Source organism: Salmo salar, chromosome ssa01 (assembly GCF_905237065.1).
Source record: "Salmo salar chromosome ssa01, Ssal_v3.1, whole genome shotgun sequence".
Classification (NCBI taxonomy): Eukaryota; Metazoa; Chordata; class Actinopteri; order Salmoniformes; family Salmonidae; genus Salmo; species Salmo salar.
The window spans coordinates 41322415-41339919 of NC_059442.1; the positions used below are offsets into that span (position 1 = coordinate 41322415).

The window sequence follows — 17505 nt, forward strand, 5'->3', positions numbered from 1 at the left end:
AGTCTGAACAGTTGTAATGCTTGCAACAAACGGAACAGAAATGCTAACACATTTCATCAATAATATTTTAATACCACCAAATTATACAATACATTTTATTTTCATAATGAAAAATATCAACATGGTGATACATGAAAATCGTTTCCCATACTGATTCCCTATTCAAAATGGAATGGCTAAAGTAGTATTATGGTTTCACAAAACTAATGTGAACTGTTGTCTAGTGAATGAATAGCCTACAGCTGCATTTATGTAAAGCTAATTTCTGCTCACACATTGACATAAAAAAAGGGTTTACTAAAAGCTGTTCCAGCCATGTAATTAGAATGAGAATATCATCTTTCATCTAATTTTAGGGTTGCAGCTTCTCACCTGACTATTAAAGCCTCTAGTGCTTAAAATAAAAGTATATTTCGTTTTAGGCTACAATCTTCTATACTGTACATTTAAGGTCAATATCTCAAGCAAAGCCATATGTGTTGCCTTTCATGGCTATAGCTTGTTAAGGTATGATGGCTGATGGCATGGGACACCTTAAATGTTTTTAAACATGTAATTCATTACACAAATCATTATTAAGTGCTACAGTGGCACGATACAAGGTACTTGTTTTTAGATTTATATATTTACATTATAGGCCTACATTCTTTTTTACAATGGCATGTAACCATACAATAATGACCATATGAGAGGTATCAGAGAAAAGAAAATACATATCTATACAAAATTCCTCAGTTCCTTTACACAGTAAGCTGCAAATGTCCCAGTAACTGTTGCTCACAGCTTGAAATGCTCTACATTGTTGTTACTGTTGTTGTGCTTTAATGACATCACAGTTGTTTTATCACCACTTTTATTTACTTTCCCTTTATTTAACTAGGCAAGTCAGTTAAGAACAAATTCTTATTTTCAATGACGGCCTAGGAACAGTGGGTTTAACTGCCTTGTTCAGGGGCAGAACAACAGATTTTTACCTGGTCAGCTCAGGGATTCGATCTTGCAACCTTTCGGTTATTAGTCTAACACTCTAACCACTAGGCTACCTGCGCCCCTAAGACCTCACTTGAACCACAAACCATTATATACACTGTAGTATATTGCATCATAACATTTCACATATGTATGTAGCAGATGCTCTAATCCAGAGCATCATGTGCATCCCAAATGGCACCCTATTTCCTATATAGTGCACTACTTTTGCCCAGAGTAGTCCACTATAAAGAGTATAGGGTGCCATTTTGTACGTAACCATTAAACTCAACTCTGTTAAACACTGAGTTGTTTCAACAGACTGAACTGGTACTTAGACCTGAATGCCAAATAGACCTGAATGAAAAGCTAACAACATTGTAGACACACCTCTGTGGTCAAATGCCAAGCCCAGAGTACAAAAGACTTGAAATGATAGTTATTTGGACAAAAGAGTTTTTGAACAACAGCTAATACGTACTTGCAGAACTATGAATCACCCTGTGGAATCGATTGAGAGAAATTCACAAACTACAGTGGGATGATGTCTCTGTCTCTCTCTCTGGTGCTTTTCTCTTTGTCCATCAGTGCCAAATATCCACGTAAAACTCAGTCTCCGTCTCTCAGACTTTCGCAATCTCCCTCGTCATTCGTGAGTGAGTCACACTTACCTTAATATACATAATAAACATAAACCCATATAGATCAGTCTCATATGGGCCAATACCCCAGTCAAACCAGTTAGTAGTCCATCCAAATATTGGCCATTAGTATCAAATGTCCATGTAAAACCCAGTTGCAGTCTCTCTTAGCCTTTCTCTTGTCCATGACGAGTGTGTTAAAACACAGTCGTATGATAAACATAGTCTGTGTCCCAAATGGCACCCTATTCAATACATAGTACATTACTTTTGACCAGGGCCCATACTGCACCTATACAGTAGACGCTACGCTCCTATACAGTATGAACACCAGTAGATGAAGTTGAATAGGACGTAGGAGCCAGGGAATAACATCCTGGAGTACTTGTCGATGGCATGTGTATTCTGGATAATTTTGAGGGCCCGGATACCTTTCTTCTTGGTGGTTGTGGACTCGCTACTGACAGACAGGTGGACCACCATGTGCTCCCGAGGAGCCTGCTTCTCGCTCATCACCTCATGTGGCATCTCCACATCCTCCTCGGACACCATAGTTCTTGAGGTGTAGCCGGCCAGGCTGTTGGTGTCCGCCTCGCTGTAGTTCCCGTCTAATATCATGGTCCTGGTCTGGGACATGCCACAGGCGCAGGGCAGCGACTGCAGGAAAGGAGAGAAGGTGAGGGAAAGACCGAGGTTATGGCAGGAAAAATGTATCTAAACTAACTTGAGATGCATGCCTGTCATTTTTTAATCATGCATGTCAATGAGACATTTGACCAAACATTCATGTGTTAGCATGTGTTAAGATAGGCCTAAGAAAAGAAGAGGATGTCTAATGTGTCAGCAGTGTCTCGCAGTCCAACCGAAGTGCATGAAATTAAGAGCAAACTGTATTCACAAGAGATATTCAGTTACTCTTTGAATATTGTCTTAGCTGTACAGTACTATGGTAGCATCTCATTACCTGTGACCTGGCCCTCTCTCTTATCTCGTCTCTCATCTTACGTTCCCTGCGGTCCTGCACGGTGGACAGGTAGTTGACGGCAGCGTACTCCAGCACGGATAGGAAGACAAACACGAAGCTGACCCACAGGTAGATGTCCACAGCCTTGATGTAGGACACTCTGGGCATGGAGGCGTTCACTCCAGTAATGATGGTGGACATGGTGAGCACTGTGGTGATACCTGCAGTGGAAAAAATAAGGAAATAACAAAAGTTCAAGTCTGTCAGTTTAAAAATAAATACAGTTGAAGTCAGAAGTTTACATACACTTAGGTTGGAGTCATTAAAACGTGTTTTTCAACCCCTCCACAAATGTCTTGTTAACAAACTATAGTTTTGGCAAGTCGGTTAGGACATCTACTTTGTGCATGACAAGTAATTTTTCCAACAAATGTTTACAGACAGATTACAGACAGATTATTTCACTGTATCTAGTGGGTCAGAAGTTTACATACACTAAGTTGACTGTGCCTTTAAACAGCTTGGAAAATTCCAGAAAATGATGTCATGGCTTTAGAAGCTTCTGATAGGCTAATTGACATCATTTGAGTCAATTGGAGGTGTACTGTGGATGTATTTCAAGGCCTTAACTGACTTACCTAGTTAAATAAAACTATTAAAACAAGGGGTGAAGATATTTTTCAAGCTTTTTGCTAACAAATTCCAACTGCCCGTTTGTAAGCTTGTCTCCATTACTACAGATGGGGCACCCACTATGGTAGGCCGCATTAGAAGCTTAATGTTATGTCATGGCATTAGCAGCTTCTGATTGGCTAATTGACATCATTTGAGTCAATTGGAGGTGTACCTGTGGATGTATTTCAAGGCCTACCTTCAGACTCAGTGCCTCTTTGCTTGACATCATGGGAAAATCAAAAGAAATCAGCCAAGACCTCAGAAAAAAAATTATAGACCTTCACAAGTCTGTTTCATCCTTGGGAGCAATTTCTAAATGCCTGAAGGTACCACATTCATCTGTACAAACAATAGTACGCAAGTATAAACACCATGGGCCCACGCGCTCAGGAAGGAGAAGCGTTCTGTCTCCTAGAGATGAATGTACTTGGGTGCGAAAAGTGCAAATCAATCCCAGAACAACAGCAAAGGACCTTGTGAAGATGCTGGAGGAAACAGGTACAAAAGTATCTATATCCACAGTAAAACGAGTCCTATATCGATATAACCTGAAAGGCCGCTCAGCAAGGAAGAAGCCACTGCTCCAAAATCGCCATTAAAAAAAGCAAGACTACGGTTTGCAACTGCACATGGGGACAAAGATCGTATTTTTTTGAGAAATGTCCTCTGGTCTGATGAAACAAAAAAAGAACTGTTTGGCCATAATGACCATCGTTATGTTTGGAGGAAAAAGGGGGAGGCTTGCAAGCCGAAGAACACCATCCCAACCGTGAAGCACGGGGGTGGCAGCATCATGTTGTGGGGGTGCTTTGCTGCAGGAAGGACTGGTGTACTTCACAAAATAGATGTCATCATGAGGAATGGAAATTATGTGGATATATTGAAGCAACGTCTCAAGACATCAGTCAGGAAGTTAAAGCTTGGTCGCAAATGGGTCTTCCAAATGGACAACGACCACAAGCATAATTCCAAAGGTGTGGCAAAATGGCTTAAGGACAACAAAGTCAAGGTATTGGAGTGGCCATCACAAAGCCCTGACCTCAATCCTATAGAAAATGTGGGCAGAACTGAAAAAGCGTGTGCGAGCAAGGAGGCCTACAAACCTGACTCAGTTACACCAGCTCTGTCAGGAGGAATGGGCCAAAATTCACCCAACTTATTGTGGGAAGCTTGTGGAAGGCTATCTGAAACGTTTGACCCAGGTTAAACAATTGAAAGGAAATGCTACCAAATACTAATTGAGTGTATGTAAACTTCTGACCCACTGGGAATGTGATGAAAGAAATAAAAGCTGAAATAAATCATTCGCTCTACTATTATTCTAACATTTCACATTCTTAAAATAAAGTGGTGATCCTAACTGACCTAAGACAGGGAATTTTTACTAGGATTAAATGTCAGGAATTGTGAAAAACTGAGTTTAAATGTATTTGGCTAAGGTGTATGAAAACTTCCGACTTCAACTGTACAGTCGTGGCCAAAAGTTTTGAGAATGACACAAATATTAATTTTCACAAAGTCTGCTACCTCAGTTTGTATGATGGCAATTTGCATATACTCCAGAATGTTATGTAGAGTGATCAGATGAATTGCAAAGTCCATCTTTACCAGAATAGAGTTCAGACATTTCAATAATTATCTGAGTATTTTTGAATATGTATTCTTTCTTGTAATCGTACAACACCAATATATCTTCATTAGGACTGACAAAGAGGGCTTTATTGTTCAACGCTCGACGCTGAAAACCATTGTGATACTTACACAATACCACCAAATGCCGGAAATTTGACAATGAGGGGAATAAGCAGCACTAGAGATGACATAAACGGTAAGACTTCTGAGCTATTGGTAGCTATTACACCACCATAATTATACCCAGTGAGACGCGGGCTGGGACAGCCCTACGGTCGATCCAGAAGGACACCCAGGACAGCATGACCATGAGGGTGGCAGGGAAGTAGGTCTGAAGCAGGAAGAAGAAGATGTGTCTCCGCAGGGTGAAGTTGATGTACAGACGATTGTACCAGCCTGTACAGGAGGACACAAAACCAAAGGAAAGTATGGGTCAATAATATCATGGGAATATCAATGCTTATGATTCCCTCCATGTGGTTATTGTGATGACTGAAATTACTGTGTATTGGAGTTAACTCAAATCATAGTGTGGTTGTTTCCTGTGCCAATAACTCATTGACCACTGATCGTGATCCTAATCTTCGTCAATACCTTTAGCTCAACCAAAATTACCCTATTTGTCCGTAAACATTGATCTGCCGTCTTAACTGTACTGCACTGTAATGTACTTTAGTGTACCTGTGCTGCTGTAGAACGCCAGGTGAGAGGTGGTGTGGAACTTCTGGATGAGGAACTGAGACAGGGAGATACGGTCGTCCGTACTCAAGGACTCATCCCCACTCTTCCAGTACAGCATCAGATCCTCATCCGTATAGGCATCTGGGGAGCACAAACATTAGATATACTCTCCATAATATTGTTCTGTTTGTGTATTTACTGTAGTCAAAAATACTAAATGTGGTGCCCAGTGGGAAAAATCCTAACTAGAGATATCGTAGGCATTTGAGTACATCATCTATTGATGTCAAATGGAGATTTCCGTGTGTATCTTAGTTAGGATTCATCCCCTTATGAAAATTGTGAGAGGTTATGACAGTATCAGCCTTAATAGTAGTTAGTGACAGTTACTCACAGCTCTCCAGCTCCAGTGAGCAGGTCTGGGTGTCCAGAGGGAAGCGGCTGAAGTCCATGTTACAGGCTGCTGTCACTGTCACCCTGTACAGTAAGGACAACACAGATCCATGATGCGACATCAACTAACCTAAGATTCCCCTATGAGCCTGTTTGCAACACATAAGATTCATTGTAGAGGGTCCGCACTCAAAGTTATTGTATGCTATTACAAGATTTTCAAAGTTGTATGGTATTTTCCCTTTTTGTCTTTTGGAATAAATAAATAGCATGACATAACTTTGAAAATCTATTTTTTTGAGTGCGGACTCACTACATATACTGTACATATACAGTACACTGAATCACCTATTTACAACACCAAATAAAGTTGGTCCTTTCTGTTGTCCTTACTATTCCATACAACCAATTCAATACTGATTATAACTGTATGTAAACTCAACAGAAAAATAAACGTCCTCTCACTGTCAACTGTGTTTATTTTCAGCAAACTTAACAAGTGTAAATATTTGTATGAACATAACAAGATTCAGCAACTGAGACATAAACTGAACAAGTTCCACAGAAATGTGACTAACAGAAATGTTAGTCACAAATATCTTTGAAAGACAGGGTCCTGAAAAAGGGACGTTTCTTTTTTTGCTGAGTTTCGTAGACGATCTGAAAAAACAGGGCCATTTTCATGAATAACAATAAACATGTTCTCAATCCATTAGACCACAATTTGTTCATCCAATGTCTGGTGAACGACTTTGGGAAGCATAATAGAACAATCTGGCACAACCAACAACTTAGTAGTACCTTCACATTTTGGCCTAGTTTTCAAAAACAGATTTTTTTTTTAAACATCATCAGCCAGAAGCACATTTCAAATTTTAACAAACAGAAGCAAAAAGCAAATTAATCTTCTTGTCTAGATGTCATCCTACATCCTGCACAGAACCATGTTATTTTTAATATTAACATTTAGGATACTATTAACATTCTAAACGGATTACATTTCGTTCTTACATGTCAACAGCTAAATACATAATCCCAGTATTGAGAATTTTAGGAGTTGATCACTTTGTAGCAGGGGAGGCGAATCGTGGCAATGGAAGGCCACAGTGTGTGAAGGCTTTTGCTCCATCCCAGCGCTAGCACAGTGAATTCAAAATTAATTGAAAATTGAATTGACCCCAACCCTGCATGGCATAGAATGACCCATACCATAAGGTTGCGAAATTCCGGTAACTTTACAAAAATGCCCAGGTTTCCAGAAATTCCAGGATTCTGGATTTCCTGCTTATTTCCTTCTCATTCCGGAAATCTTCCATACAAGATTGAAATACAAGGGTATTTTGGAAAAGTGACCGGAATCTTTCAACCCTTGTCCCCAAAGCATCCCAGACCCACCTCAGGCTGTAGAGGACGTGTCCGTCGGGAAAGACCCTGAGCATGATGTTGTCTGTGGTGGTGTCGTGGATGAAGGATCTCTTGGAGTGGACAAAGAACACATCTGGAACCCAGATCTTCTTCACCAGACGCCCGTCGAATGTCATGCTCTTATTGGTGGAGCTGGTGAAGGTCAGGCGCTCATCCTTCCAATAGTGTCTCAGGTACAGGGTCATGGTGAAGTCCTATTGGAACAGAGAAGGGGAAAGTTATGCATTGCCCAGTACCCAGGGTGAGTGGACCAATAGAATGGTCTAAAATGTAGAAACGTTATGATGCAAAATGAAAGTGCCCAGTGATTGTGCAAAACTATACCAAATCGTAATCATACATAACTATGCTACTGTGGTCATAAGGGTTTGACTTATCCCAATGAGTAAGTTACACAAATCTATGTGGAGCTTTGACTTTGAGAATAGTGCTACAGTTTATACATGTAAATAGAAATCATTAACCCAGCTGTCAGTGCTTACAGCACTTTGGGTTGAAATCCTGTTGGGGCTGAAATTAAGCGTAGCCTGAAAGTCAATGGTCAAAGCAGTCTCTTTGATTTCTCTGCAACCTCTCATGCCTCTGGGGTTGAGCTCCACTACAAAAAGACTCAAACCTCCTCCTCAGCTTTTACCCCTTCCTACTCCTCATCTCCCTCCGCATACTCTGACTCCTCACAAAACCCCTAAAGTAGAGATCATCCCTCTCTCACTCCCTATTTCACCCCTCTCCCTCTCCCATTATGTAATGACTAGCAACAGTTGGGAGTACCCATCATTATGATGACCATCTGCATGGTAAATAAAGACGATCCAAATGTTACAGTCTGTTACATAAGGGATTTAGCAGGACAAAAAATACCAACAAAACGTGTCTATTTGGATTCAGGAAGAAATGGCATAAGTGTTAATGATGTGGGTAATTTACTATAAGTTTATTTCCACAATGCGCAGTTGGAAGTTTTTGTGTCCTAACTAATGGTATTACAAAAATTCGTTAGCCTTAACCTACCATGTCTACTTCTGAGATGCTGTCCAAGCTTTCCACTTGTACGTCCACTCCAACAGGGATAGCCGGGCCTGGAAAACAAAACCAAAGAAACCACATAGAAAAACATATTTGTACAAAAAGATGAAGACATTTGTATATTTGGGTGCAGAAATAAAGCGTTGGGGAGAAGCAATATTCGTTGTGCAGGCCTCTCATTCCTTCATCTCAGTATTATTTCTTAGTCCAGCACCGGTATTGTTAAATTTAAGATATGCATATCACCCTCTTTTTCTTCCTACAAACTACAGTATGGCATGTCAGGTGGCACATAGATGGTGATACCTGGTTACAGTGATTGAGCTGGATTCTTCCACAGGCAATTAGGAGAACGATCAGCGTTGAACTTCAAAGCAAAATCATTGCTTTGTCGTTGCATTACCTGACTCAATGTCACCAGTGAAGAGGCAACTCCGGGATGCTGGCCTAATAGGCAGAGTTGCAAAGAAAAAAAGCCATCAGACTGGCCAATAAAAATAAAAGATTAAGATGGGCAAAAGAACACAGACACTGGACAGAGGAACTCTGCCTAAAAGGCCAGCATCCCGGAGTCGCCTCTTCGGTGTTGTCGTTGAGACTGGTGTTTTGCGGGTACTATTTAATGAAGCTGCCAGTTGAGGACTTGTGAGGCATCTGTTTCTCAAACTAGACACTCTAATGTACTTGTCCTCTTGCTCAGTTGTGCACCGGGGCCTCCCACTTCTCTTTCCATTCTGGTTAGAGCCAGTTTGCGCTGTTCTGTGAAGGGAGTAGTACACAGCGTTGTACGAGATCTACAGTTTCTTGGCAATTTCTCACATGGAATAGCCTTCTTTTCTCACAACAAGTTTAGACTGACGAGTTTCAGAAAAAAGGTCTTTGTTTCTGGCCATTTTGAGCCTGTAAACGAACCCACAAATGCTGATGCTCCAGATACTCAACAAGTCTAAAGAAGGCCAGTTTTATTGCTTCTTTATCAGAACAACAGTTTTCAGCTGTGCTCATGGATAAACATGGATTAGCTAACACAACATGCCATTGGAACACAAGAGTGATGGTTGCTGAATATGGGCCACTGTACGCCTATGTAGATATTCCATTAAAAATCAGCCGTTTCTAGCTACAATAGTCATTTACAACATTAACAATGTCAACATTGTTTTTCTGATCAATTTGATGTTATTTAAATGGACAAAAAAAATTGCTTTTCTTTCAAAAACAAGGACATTTCTAAGTGACCTCAAACTTTTGAACGGTAGTGTATTTTGATTTGTTTAACACTTTTTTGCTTACTAAATGATTTCATATGTGTTATTCCATAGTTTTGATGTCTTCACTATTATTCTACAATGTAGAAAATAGTACAAATAAAGAAAAAAAACTTGAATGTGTTGGTGTGTCCAAACTTTTGACTGGTACTGTAAACGGGAGCGGAAACGTTGGGGTTTAGTACAAATTACGCTGGATAAATTACGCAACTGTATTCTGGTACTAAAAGTAGGGCAAGTACCCAAAAAACCTCTGACTGTACTCTTGTCTTTCATGTAATGGCCTTGCAGTACCTCTGTTCCACCCACAGTGGCCAGCAGTGAGTAACACTTACATCTGTGTAATTCAATAGAGGACCAAGGCCCATATTCAAATCAAATCAAAATTGTCACATGCTCCGAATACAACTTTATCGTAAAATGCTTGCTTACGAGTGCTTGCCAACGATGCAGAGTTTAAAAATAAAATAGTAACACGAGGAATTAAATAAAATACACAAGAATGGAGCTATATACCAGTACAAGATCAATGTACAGATGTCTAATATTAAGGAAGTCTCGAGATATTGCTCGCCTCAGGTAGAGTACCCCATGATAAGTTGTAGACCACACTATCTACAAAGAGAGTTTACATTTAGATTTTCCGTAGCCGTCTATTTACCATCACAGACCGATGCTGGCACTAAAACCGCACTCAACGAGCTGTATAAGACCATAAGCAAACAAGAAAATGCTCATCCAGAAGCGGCGCTCCTAGCGGCCGGGGACTTTAATGTAGGCAAACTTAAATCAGTTTTTGTCACGTTTACTCCCGCTCCCCCTCTCTGGTGCTCGACCTTGCCAGTTATCACATCATTATGCTCACCTGCCACCATTGTTACGTGCACCTGCGCCCCACGACACTCACCTGGACTCCATCACCTTCCTGATTACCTCCCCTATATCTGTCACTCCCCTTGGTTCTTTCCTCAATTGTTGACTCTGATTCTGTTCCTGTGTTCTGTACGTTACTCGTGTTTCTTGCTTTGTTTCATTTATTATTAAATTCACTCCCTGTACATGCTTCCCGCCTCCCAGCATATACGTTACAGAATAACGCCTCACCAAGGGGAAGCAACAGGGATTTATCTTTTTTTTTTACTGGTGACGTCGGGTCCAAGTGCCGACGCAACCAGGGATGCCTCAGCTGGCTCATTAGGCTTCCTTGCCTCGGCTGGCTCGACAGGTTCTCAAGCTCAACAGTTTCTCAAGCCTCGGGTTGGCTCGTCAGGCTCCCGCGCCTCAGCCGGCTCGTCAGGCTCCCGCGCCTCAGCCGGCTCGTCAGGCTCCCGCGCCTCAGCCGGCTCGTCAGGCTCCCGCGCCTCAGCCGGCTCGTCAGGCTCCCGCACCTCAGCAGAAGCGACAGGCACGCTCCTGGTTCTCGGGACCGTCCCTCTGGTTGGTGTATCCCGGCGGCTGGAGCCGCACGTCAGGGAGGGGGAATTGTTATGTTTACTCCCGCTCCCCCTCTCCCGGCGCTCGATGTCGCCAGTTGTCTCATCATTACGCACATCTGCCACCAACTGCACCTCATGACACTCACCTGGACTCCATCACCTTCCTAATTACCACCCCTATATCTATCACCCCCCTTGGTTCTTTCCTCAGGTATTATTGACTCTGATCCTATTCCTGTGTTCTATGTATGTATGCTACTCGTGTTTCTTGTTTTGTTCCATGTTTCATTTATTACTTAATTCACTCCCTGTACTTGCTTCACGACTCCCAGTGTAAACGTTACAGTTTTACCTAAATTCTACCAGCATGTCACATGTGGAACCAGAGGGAAAAAATCTCTAGACCAGCTTTACTCCACACACAGAGACGCATACAAAGCCCTCCCTCGCCCTCCATTTGGCAAATCTGACCATAATTCTATCCTCCTGATTCCTGCTTACAAGCTAAAACTAAAGCAGGAAGTACCAGTGACTCGCTCAACACGGAAGTGGTCAGATGAAGCAGATGCTACGCTACAGGACTGTTTTGCTAGCACAGACTGGAATAGGTTCCGGGATTCATCCAATGGCATTGAGGAGTATACCACCTCAGTCACCAGCTTCATCAATAAGTGCATCGACAACTTTGTCCCCACAGTGACTGTACGTATAGATCCCCAACAGAAGTCATGGATTACAGGCAACATCCACACTGAGCTAAAAGCTAGAGCTGCCGCTTTCAAGGAGCGGGACACTAATCCGGAAGCTTATAAGAAATCCCGCTATGCCCTCAGACGAACCATCAAACAGGCAAAGCGTCAATACAGGACTAAAATTGAATCCTACTACACCGGCTCCTACGCTCATCGAATGTGACAGGGCTTACTAACTATTACGGACTACAAAGGGAAACTCAGCTGCGAGCTACCCAGTGACGCAGGCCTACCAGGCGAGCTAAATGCCTTTTATGTTCGCTTTGAGGCAAGCAACACTGAAGTATGCATGTGAGCACCAGCTGTTCAGGACAACTGTGTGATCCCGCTCTCCATAGACGTTCTCTTTAAAACAGGTCAACACTCACAAGGCCGCGGGGCCAGACGGATTACCAGGACGTGAACTCAGAGCATGCACAGACCAACTGGCAAGTGTCTTCACTGACCGAGTCTGTAATGCCTACATGTTTCAAGCAGACCACCATAGTCCCTGTGCCCAAGAAAGTGAAGGTAACCTGCCTAAATGACTAACGCCCCATAGCACTCACGTCGGTAGCCATGAAGTGCTTTGAAAGGCTGGTCATGGCTCACATCAACACCATCATCCTGTAAACTCTAGACCCACTCCAACTCAAACACCGCCCCAACAGATCTACAGATAATGCAATCTCAATCGCACTCCACACTGCCCTTTCCAAGCTGGACAAAAGGAACACCTATGTGAGAATGCTGTTCATAGACTACAGCTCAGCATTCAACACCATAGTGCCCACAAAGCTCATCACTAAGCTAAGGACCCTGGGACTAAACACCTCCCTCTGCAACTGGATCCTGGACTTCCTGACGGGTCGCACCCAGGTGCTAAAGGTAGGCAACAACACATCTGCCATGCTGATCCTCAACATGGGGGCCCCTCTGGGGTGCGTGCTTAGTCCCCTCCTGTACTTTCTGTTCACCCACGACTGCGTAGCCAAGCAAGACTCCAATATCATCTTTAAGTTTGCTGATGACACAACAGTGGTAGGCCTGATCACCGACAACAATGAGACAGCCTATAGGGAGGAGGTCAGAGACCTGGCCGTGTGATGCCAGGACAACCACCTCTCCCTCAACATGAGCAAGACACAGGAGCTGATCGTGGACTACAGGAAAAGGAGGGCTGAACGCGCACCCCATTCACATCGACGGGGCTGTAGTGGAGAGGGTCGAGAGTTAAGTTCTTTGGTGTCCACATCACCAACAAACTATTATGGTCCAAACACACCAAGACAGTCGTGAAGAGGGCACGACAACACCTTTTCCCCCTCAGGAGACTGAAAAGATTTGGCCTGGTCCCCAGATCCTCAAAAAGTTCTACAGCTGCACCATCCAGATAATCCTGACCGGTTTCATCACCGCCTGGTATGGCAACTGCTCGGAATCCGACCATAAGACGCTACAGAGGGTAGTGCGTACGGCCCAGTACATCACTGGGTTCAAGCTTCCTGCCATCCAGGACATACATACTGGGCTGTGTCAGAAGAAGGACCAAAAAAATTGTCATAGACTCCAGTCACCCAAGTAATAGACTGTTCTCCCTGCTACCGCACAGCAAGCGGCACCAGAGCGCCAAGTCTAGGTCCAAATGGCTCCTTAACAGCTTCTACCCCCAAGCCATAAACAATTAATCAAATGACCACCCGGATCCCTAAACAGGACCTGTTACAGGGAATACTGAATAAAGAGATTCCCCCTCCCAGGTTCCTGAGCCTGTTTAGGGATCTAAATAGACATTTGAATATGACTGAAGGAGTACAGTTTTCGTTTTTTGTTCACTTTTGAATGTTAGGAGTATATTTTTTCACCTTTCCCTTCACATTATTTTAGAAATACTAGAAAAAGTAGATAAAGTGGACCCTTGCCTTTTGGCTGATCCATTTGTGGTTTCACAGTGGGTGAAAAAAAGAGTTGGGTAATGTGGAATCGGTGAGGGTAACCAGAAGTGGTCTAGTGATAATTGTTTGTGTTTCTGTTGGTCAGAGGGAGAATGCGCTCAGAGTAAAACGAATGGGGGCAAGAAAAGTGAATTGTTTCATTCTCAAGAAAAGGGAACCAATGAAAAGAGTGATAACTGGGGTAGCAGTAAATATAAAAGTTGACCAGCTGAGGGGAAAGATTTCCGGTGTAGGTGATGCTCGTCGTTTGATGCGAGAGTGGGGAAACAGAAGAGTCATTGTCTGTTCTTCTGAGTTTTGAAGTTGAGTCTTTGCCCGACAAAGTGAAGTTAGGATATATAAGTTATCCTGTATGAGCGTATGTGCCGAATACATAAAGATGTTACAGGTGTCAAGCTTATGGGCAGTGTGTAGGAGGGAGGGTTGAAGGGGTGAGAAATGTGCAGAAGGGCATGAGACAAAGGAATGTGTAGCATTGGGGAAAGTAGTGGAATGCGTTAATTGTAGGGGTGCCCATGGAGCTGGGGATCAGAAATGCCCCGTGCGAGAGAGGCAGGTTGCGGTTTCCAAGGTTAGAGTAGTGCAGAAGTTGTCATTAGCTGAGGCAGTGAAGAAAGTAGAGGAAGATGGGCTAAGGGGGAGGAGGGGTGAGAGTAGTAGAGATTTACCAGTACAGAGGGATAGGCCAAAAAGTGATTTAAGTTTCAGTAAGATTGGATTTTTAGTATTTATAGCAATGGTTATCAACTGTACTGCAGGGATGGAACGGAAGTCGCAGAAAATTGAAGTTGTGGTGGCAGCTGCAGAGAGGTATTTGGGTGTGCGAGACTTGACATCAGAAGAGTTGCAGGGTGTGTTAAGTCGTGATGTCCCATCCTTTCAGGATGATGGCATGAGGTAGGAATAAATACATTTAATTAGTGGAGTAGGGTGGTGTTAATTTTATATAATGTTGAAATTAGTGAGTGTAGTGTTAGATGGTAGGGTATTTACTTAGTACATTTTTATTTTTCAAGCAAAGTATAAGGGAGCTGTACTCCAGTCTAGTAGGTGGCGGAAATGCAACAAATTGGATGCCAACCGCCGTTAAACCTCGTAGAAGAAGACGACGATGACCGGGGAAAAGATTGAGGAAGCAGACACCGTTGTGGTTTGTGCATCTAATGGCGGCGGAATCGAGGAGAAGTGGAATATTGTTCAAATAAATGGAGAAAGGCGAAAAGTAGTGCATAGTGCTGAGAATGTCACTTCCTGTCTTGTAGGAGTACGATTTATTGATGAGGATCAGCTGGATGGATGTCAAATCTTGAATCCATTTGAGCTATCCAAACTGGTAGAGAGAGTGTTGGGTAAAGTGAAGTCTATGAGGATCACGAGAGGTGGGCTTGTTTAGATTTTTTGTATTTCTGAGGATCAGAAGGAATGTGTGTTGCTTATCAACCGATTTGAGTTTTAAGTGTCGTGAGTGTTTCTTCGGGAAAGGACACCCCTCATGGTGGTAATACCTGGAGTTTGGTGGGAAGTTGATACTGCAGAAATAAAAAATATTCCTGGAGTGATTGATGCTTGTTGGATGAATCGTGTGGTGAATGAAGATAAAGTGAAGAGGATATCTAATTTTGTTTTTGATATGGAGTATCAACTAAAAGAGCAATTGGGATATATAAACTACAGAGTCAGAGCTTTTGTTCCAAGACCAATGCAGTGTGATCACTGTAAAGCATTTGGACATATTTAAAGTGTTTGTAGAAAGGAAAAGCTGTGATGTTCAAGTTGTGGGAAAGATCATATCCTATCTTATAAAAGGAATGAAGATGTGATATGTTGTAACTGTGGTGAGAACCATGAAGCCATGTCTTCAGAATACCCAACAAGGGTGAACGAGAATGAGGTGGCCAAAGTCAGGGCAGTCCAGAGCATGTCATATGCAGAGGCTGTTAAAGGGGTTGAGGGTTCGAATAGTGGTCCTGAAGAGGTGGTAGGTAGGCCTTTGCTGCAGGGGTTGCCGGTCACCAGCAAGATTCAGATATTTAAAAGTTAAGAAGGTGGACTTTGTGGCCTTTATAGCTATGGTGATTAATGGCACTGCCAAGGTGGAGAGGAAGTCCAGAAAAATATATATTATTGTGGGTGCAACAGAATGTGCAGTTGCATGGAGTTTTGTCACAAGTTTTACCATCCTCTCAGGCCATAGAACCTGAGAAGGGTGATATGGAGATTTGAAGGAAGGAAGGAAGAAGTGGGGAGTTTTAGTTTTTTTGTCAATGTGTAGTTCACCATTAAACCCACAGAAGAAAAATAAGAATAAGATTGAGTTCATTGAGTATTGTATCGCAAAGAATTTCATGTAGGTAGGCTGTAGGTGGCAGTGTATGCACCTTAAATTGGATGCGATCCGCCAATCCAATCCAAAAGAAGATGGGCACCTTTTTTCATTAAACGTTGAACGTGTTTTCTGTCTTCATAAACACTAGCCAGCTAGCCAACACTAGCCGTGGTGCTGCTCCAGTTTCAACTGTTCTGCCTGCGGCTATGGAACCCTGACCTGTTCACCGGACGTGCTACCTGTCCCAGACCTGCTGTTTTCAACTCTCTAGAGACAGCAGGAGCGGTAGAGATACTCTGAATGATCGGCTATGAAAAGCCAACTGACATTTACTCCCGAGGTGCTGACCTGTTGCACCCTCGACAACCACTGTGATTATTATTATTTGACCATGCTGGTCATTTATGAACATTTGAACATCTTGTTGTTCATGTTCTGTTATAATCTCTACCCGGCACAGCCAGAAGAGGACTGGCCAACCCTCATAGCCTGGTTCCTCTAGGTTTCTTCCTAGGTTCCTGCCTTTCTAGGGAGTTTTTCCTAGCCACCGTGCTTCTACACCTGCATTGCTTGCTGTTTGGGGTTTTAAGCTGGGTTTCTGTACAGCACTTTGAGATATCAGCTGATGTAAGAAGGACTTTATAAATAAATTTGATTTGGAAACATTTTTGTTATGCTAACCTGTTTGCAATCTCTTTAGCTTTGCTAACTAGCTTGCTGGCTGGTTACATAGGTTAGCTGGGTAGTTAGTTACAGTACTTGGTTACTGCCATCAAGTTGTTGTGTTATTAACAGATTTAGCCTGTTCTGCCGTTTGCAGACGGCATACTAGAATTTGAATATAGCGCGGGACAAGGGAATCTGGACACAACGTAGACATGGTAGGTGTAGACGCATGACATTTTCTGAATTCTATGATCAGAATACAAAAGCTACATGAACTGTCAAGTCTAGACACGGCCTGTGTTTGCGAGATGCCAGACAAAAAGGCCATTTTAAAACTCCTGCTGTGTTTACAGACATCCCCCAAACAAACAAATCTGACTCGGAAAATGAGTGTTCCACGGGGATGCTGGCCCATATTGACTCCAAGGCTACCCACATTTGTGCCAAGTTGGCTGGATGTCCTTTGGGTGGTGGACCATTCTTGATACACACGGGAAACTGTTGAGAAAGTGTGTGTGTGTGGGGTGCAACTCAATATTAGGAAGATCGTCCGTAATGTTTTGTACACTCAGTGTATACTCATCACACAATTTGTTTGTGTTGCATATTTGAAATATTTACCTGAATTTTTTACCACCCCACTAAATTTGTCACTACCGAAGCAGAGTGAAAGAGTTGCAATAAAAGGGAGAACCATGCACAGTAGTGATCATTTTT

The 17505-nt window shown here is 42.7% G+C and overlaps 1 protein-coding gene across 1 annotated transcript in view; it reads right to left on the minus strand.

Moving 5' to 3' along the window:
* Positions 1-70: 70 nt before the first annotated feature.
* The window catches only part of LOC106602450 (gamma-aminobutyric acid receptor subunit rho-2), a 35446-nt gene continuing 18011 nt past the window's right edge, over positions 71-17505 (minus strand). The window contains exons 3-9 of the mRNA XM_014195114.2: positions 8392-8459; positions 7351-7574; positions 5957-6039; positions 5563-5703; positions 5125-5277; positions 2575-2795; positions 71-2267 (exon numbers count right to left, since the gene is read on the minus strand). Of these exons, the coding sequence (XP_014050589.1) occupies positions 1917-2267; positions 2575-2795; positions 5125-5277; positions 5563-5703; positions 5957-6039; positions 7351-7574; positions 8392-8459 (1241 nt within the window). The 3' untranslated portion in view covers positions 71-1916. The remainder of the gene's footprint in view (positions 2268-2574; positions 2796-5124; positions 5278-5562; positions 5704-5956; positions 6040-7350; positions 7575-8391; positions 8460-17505) is intronic.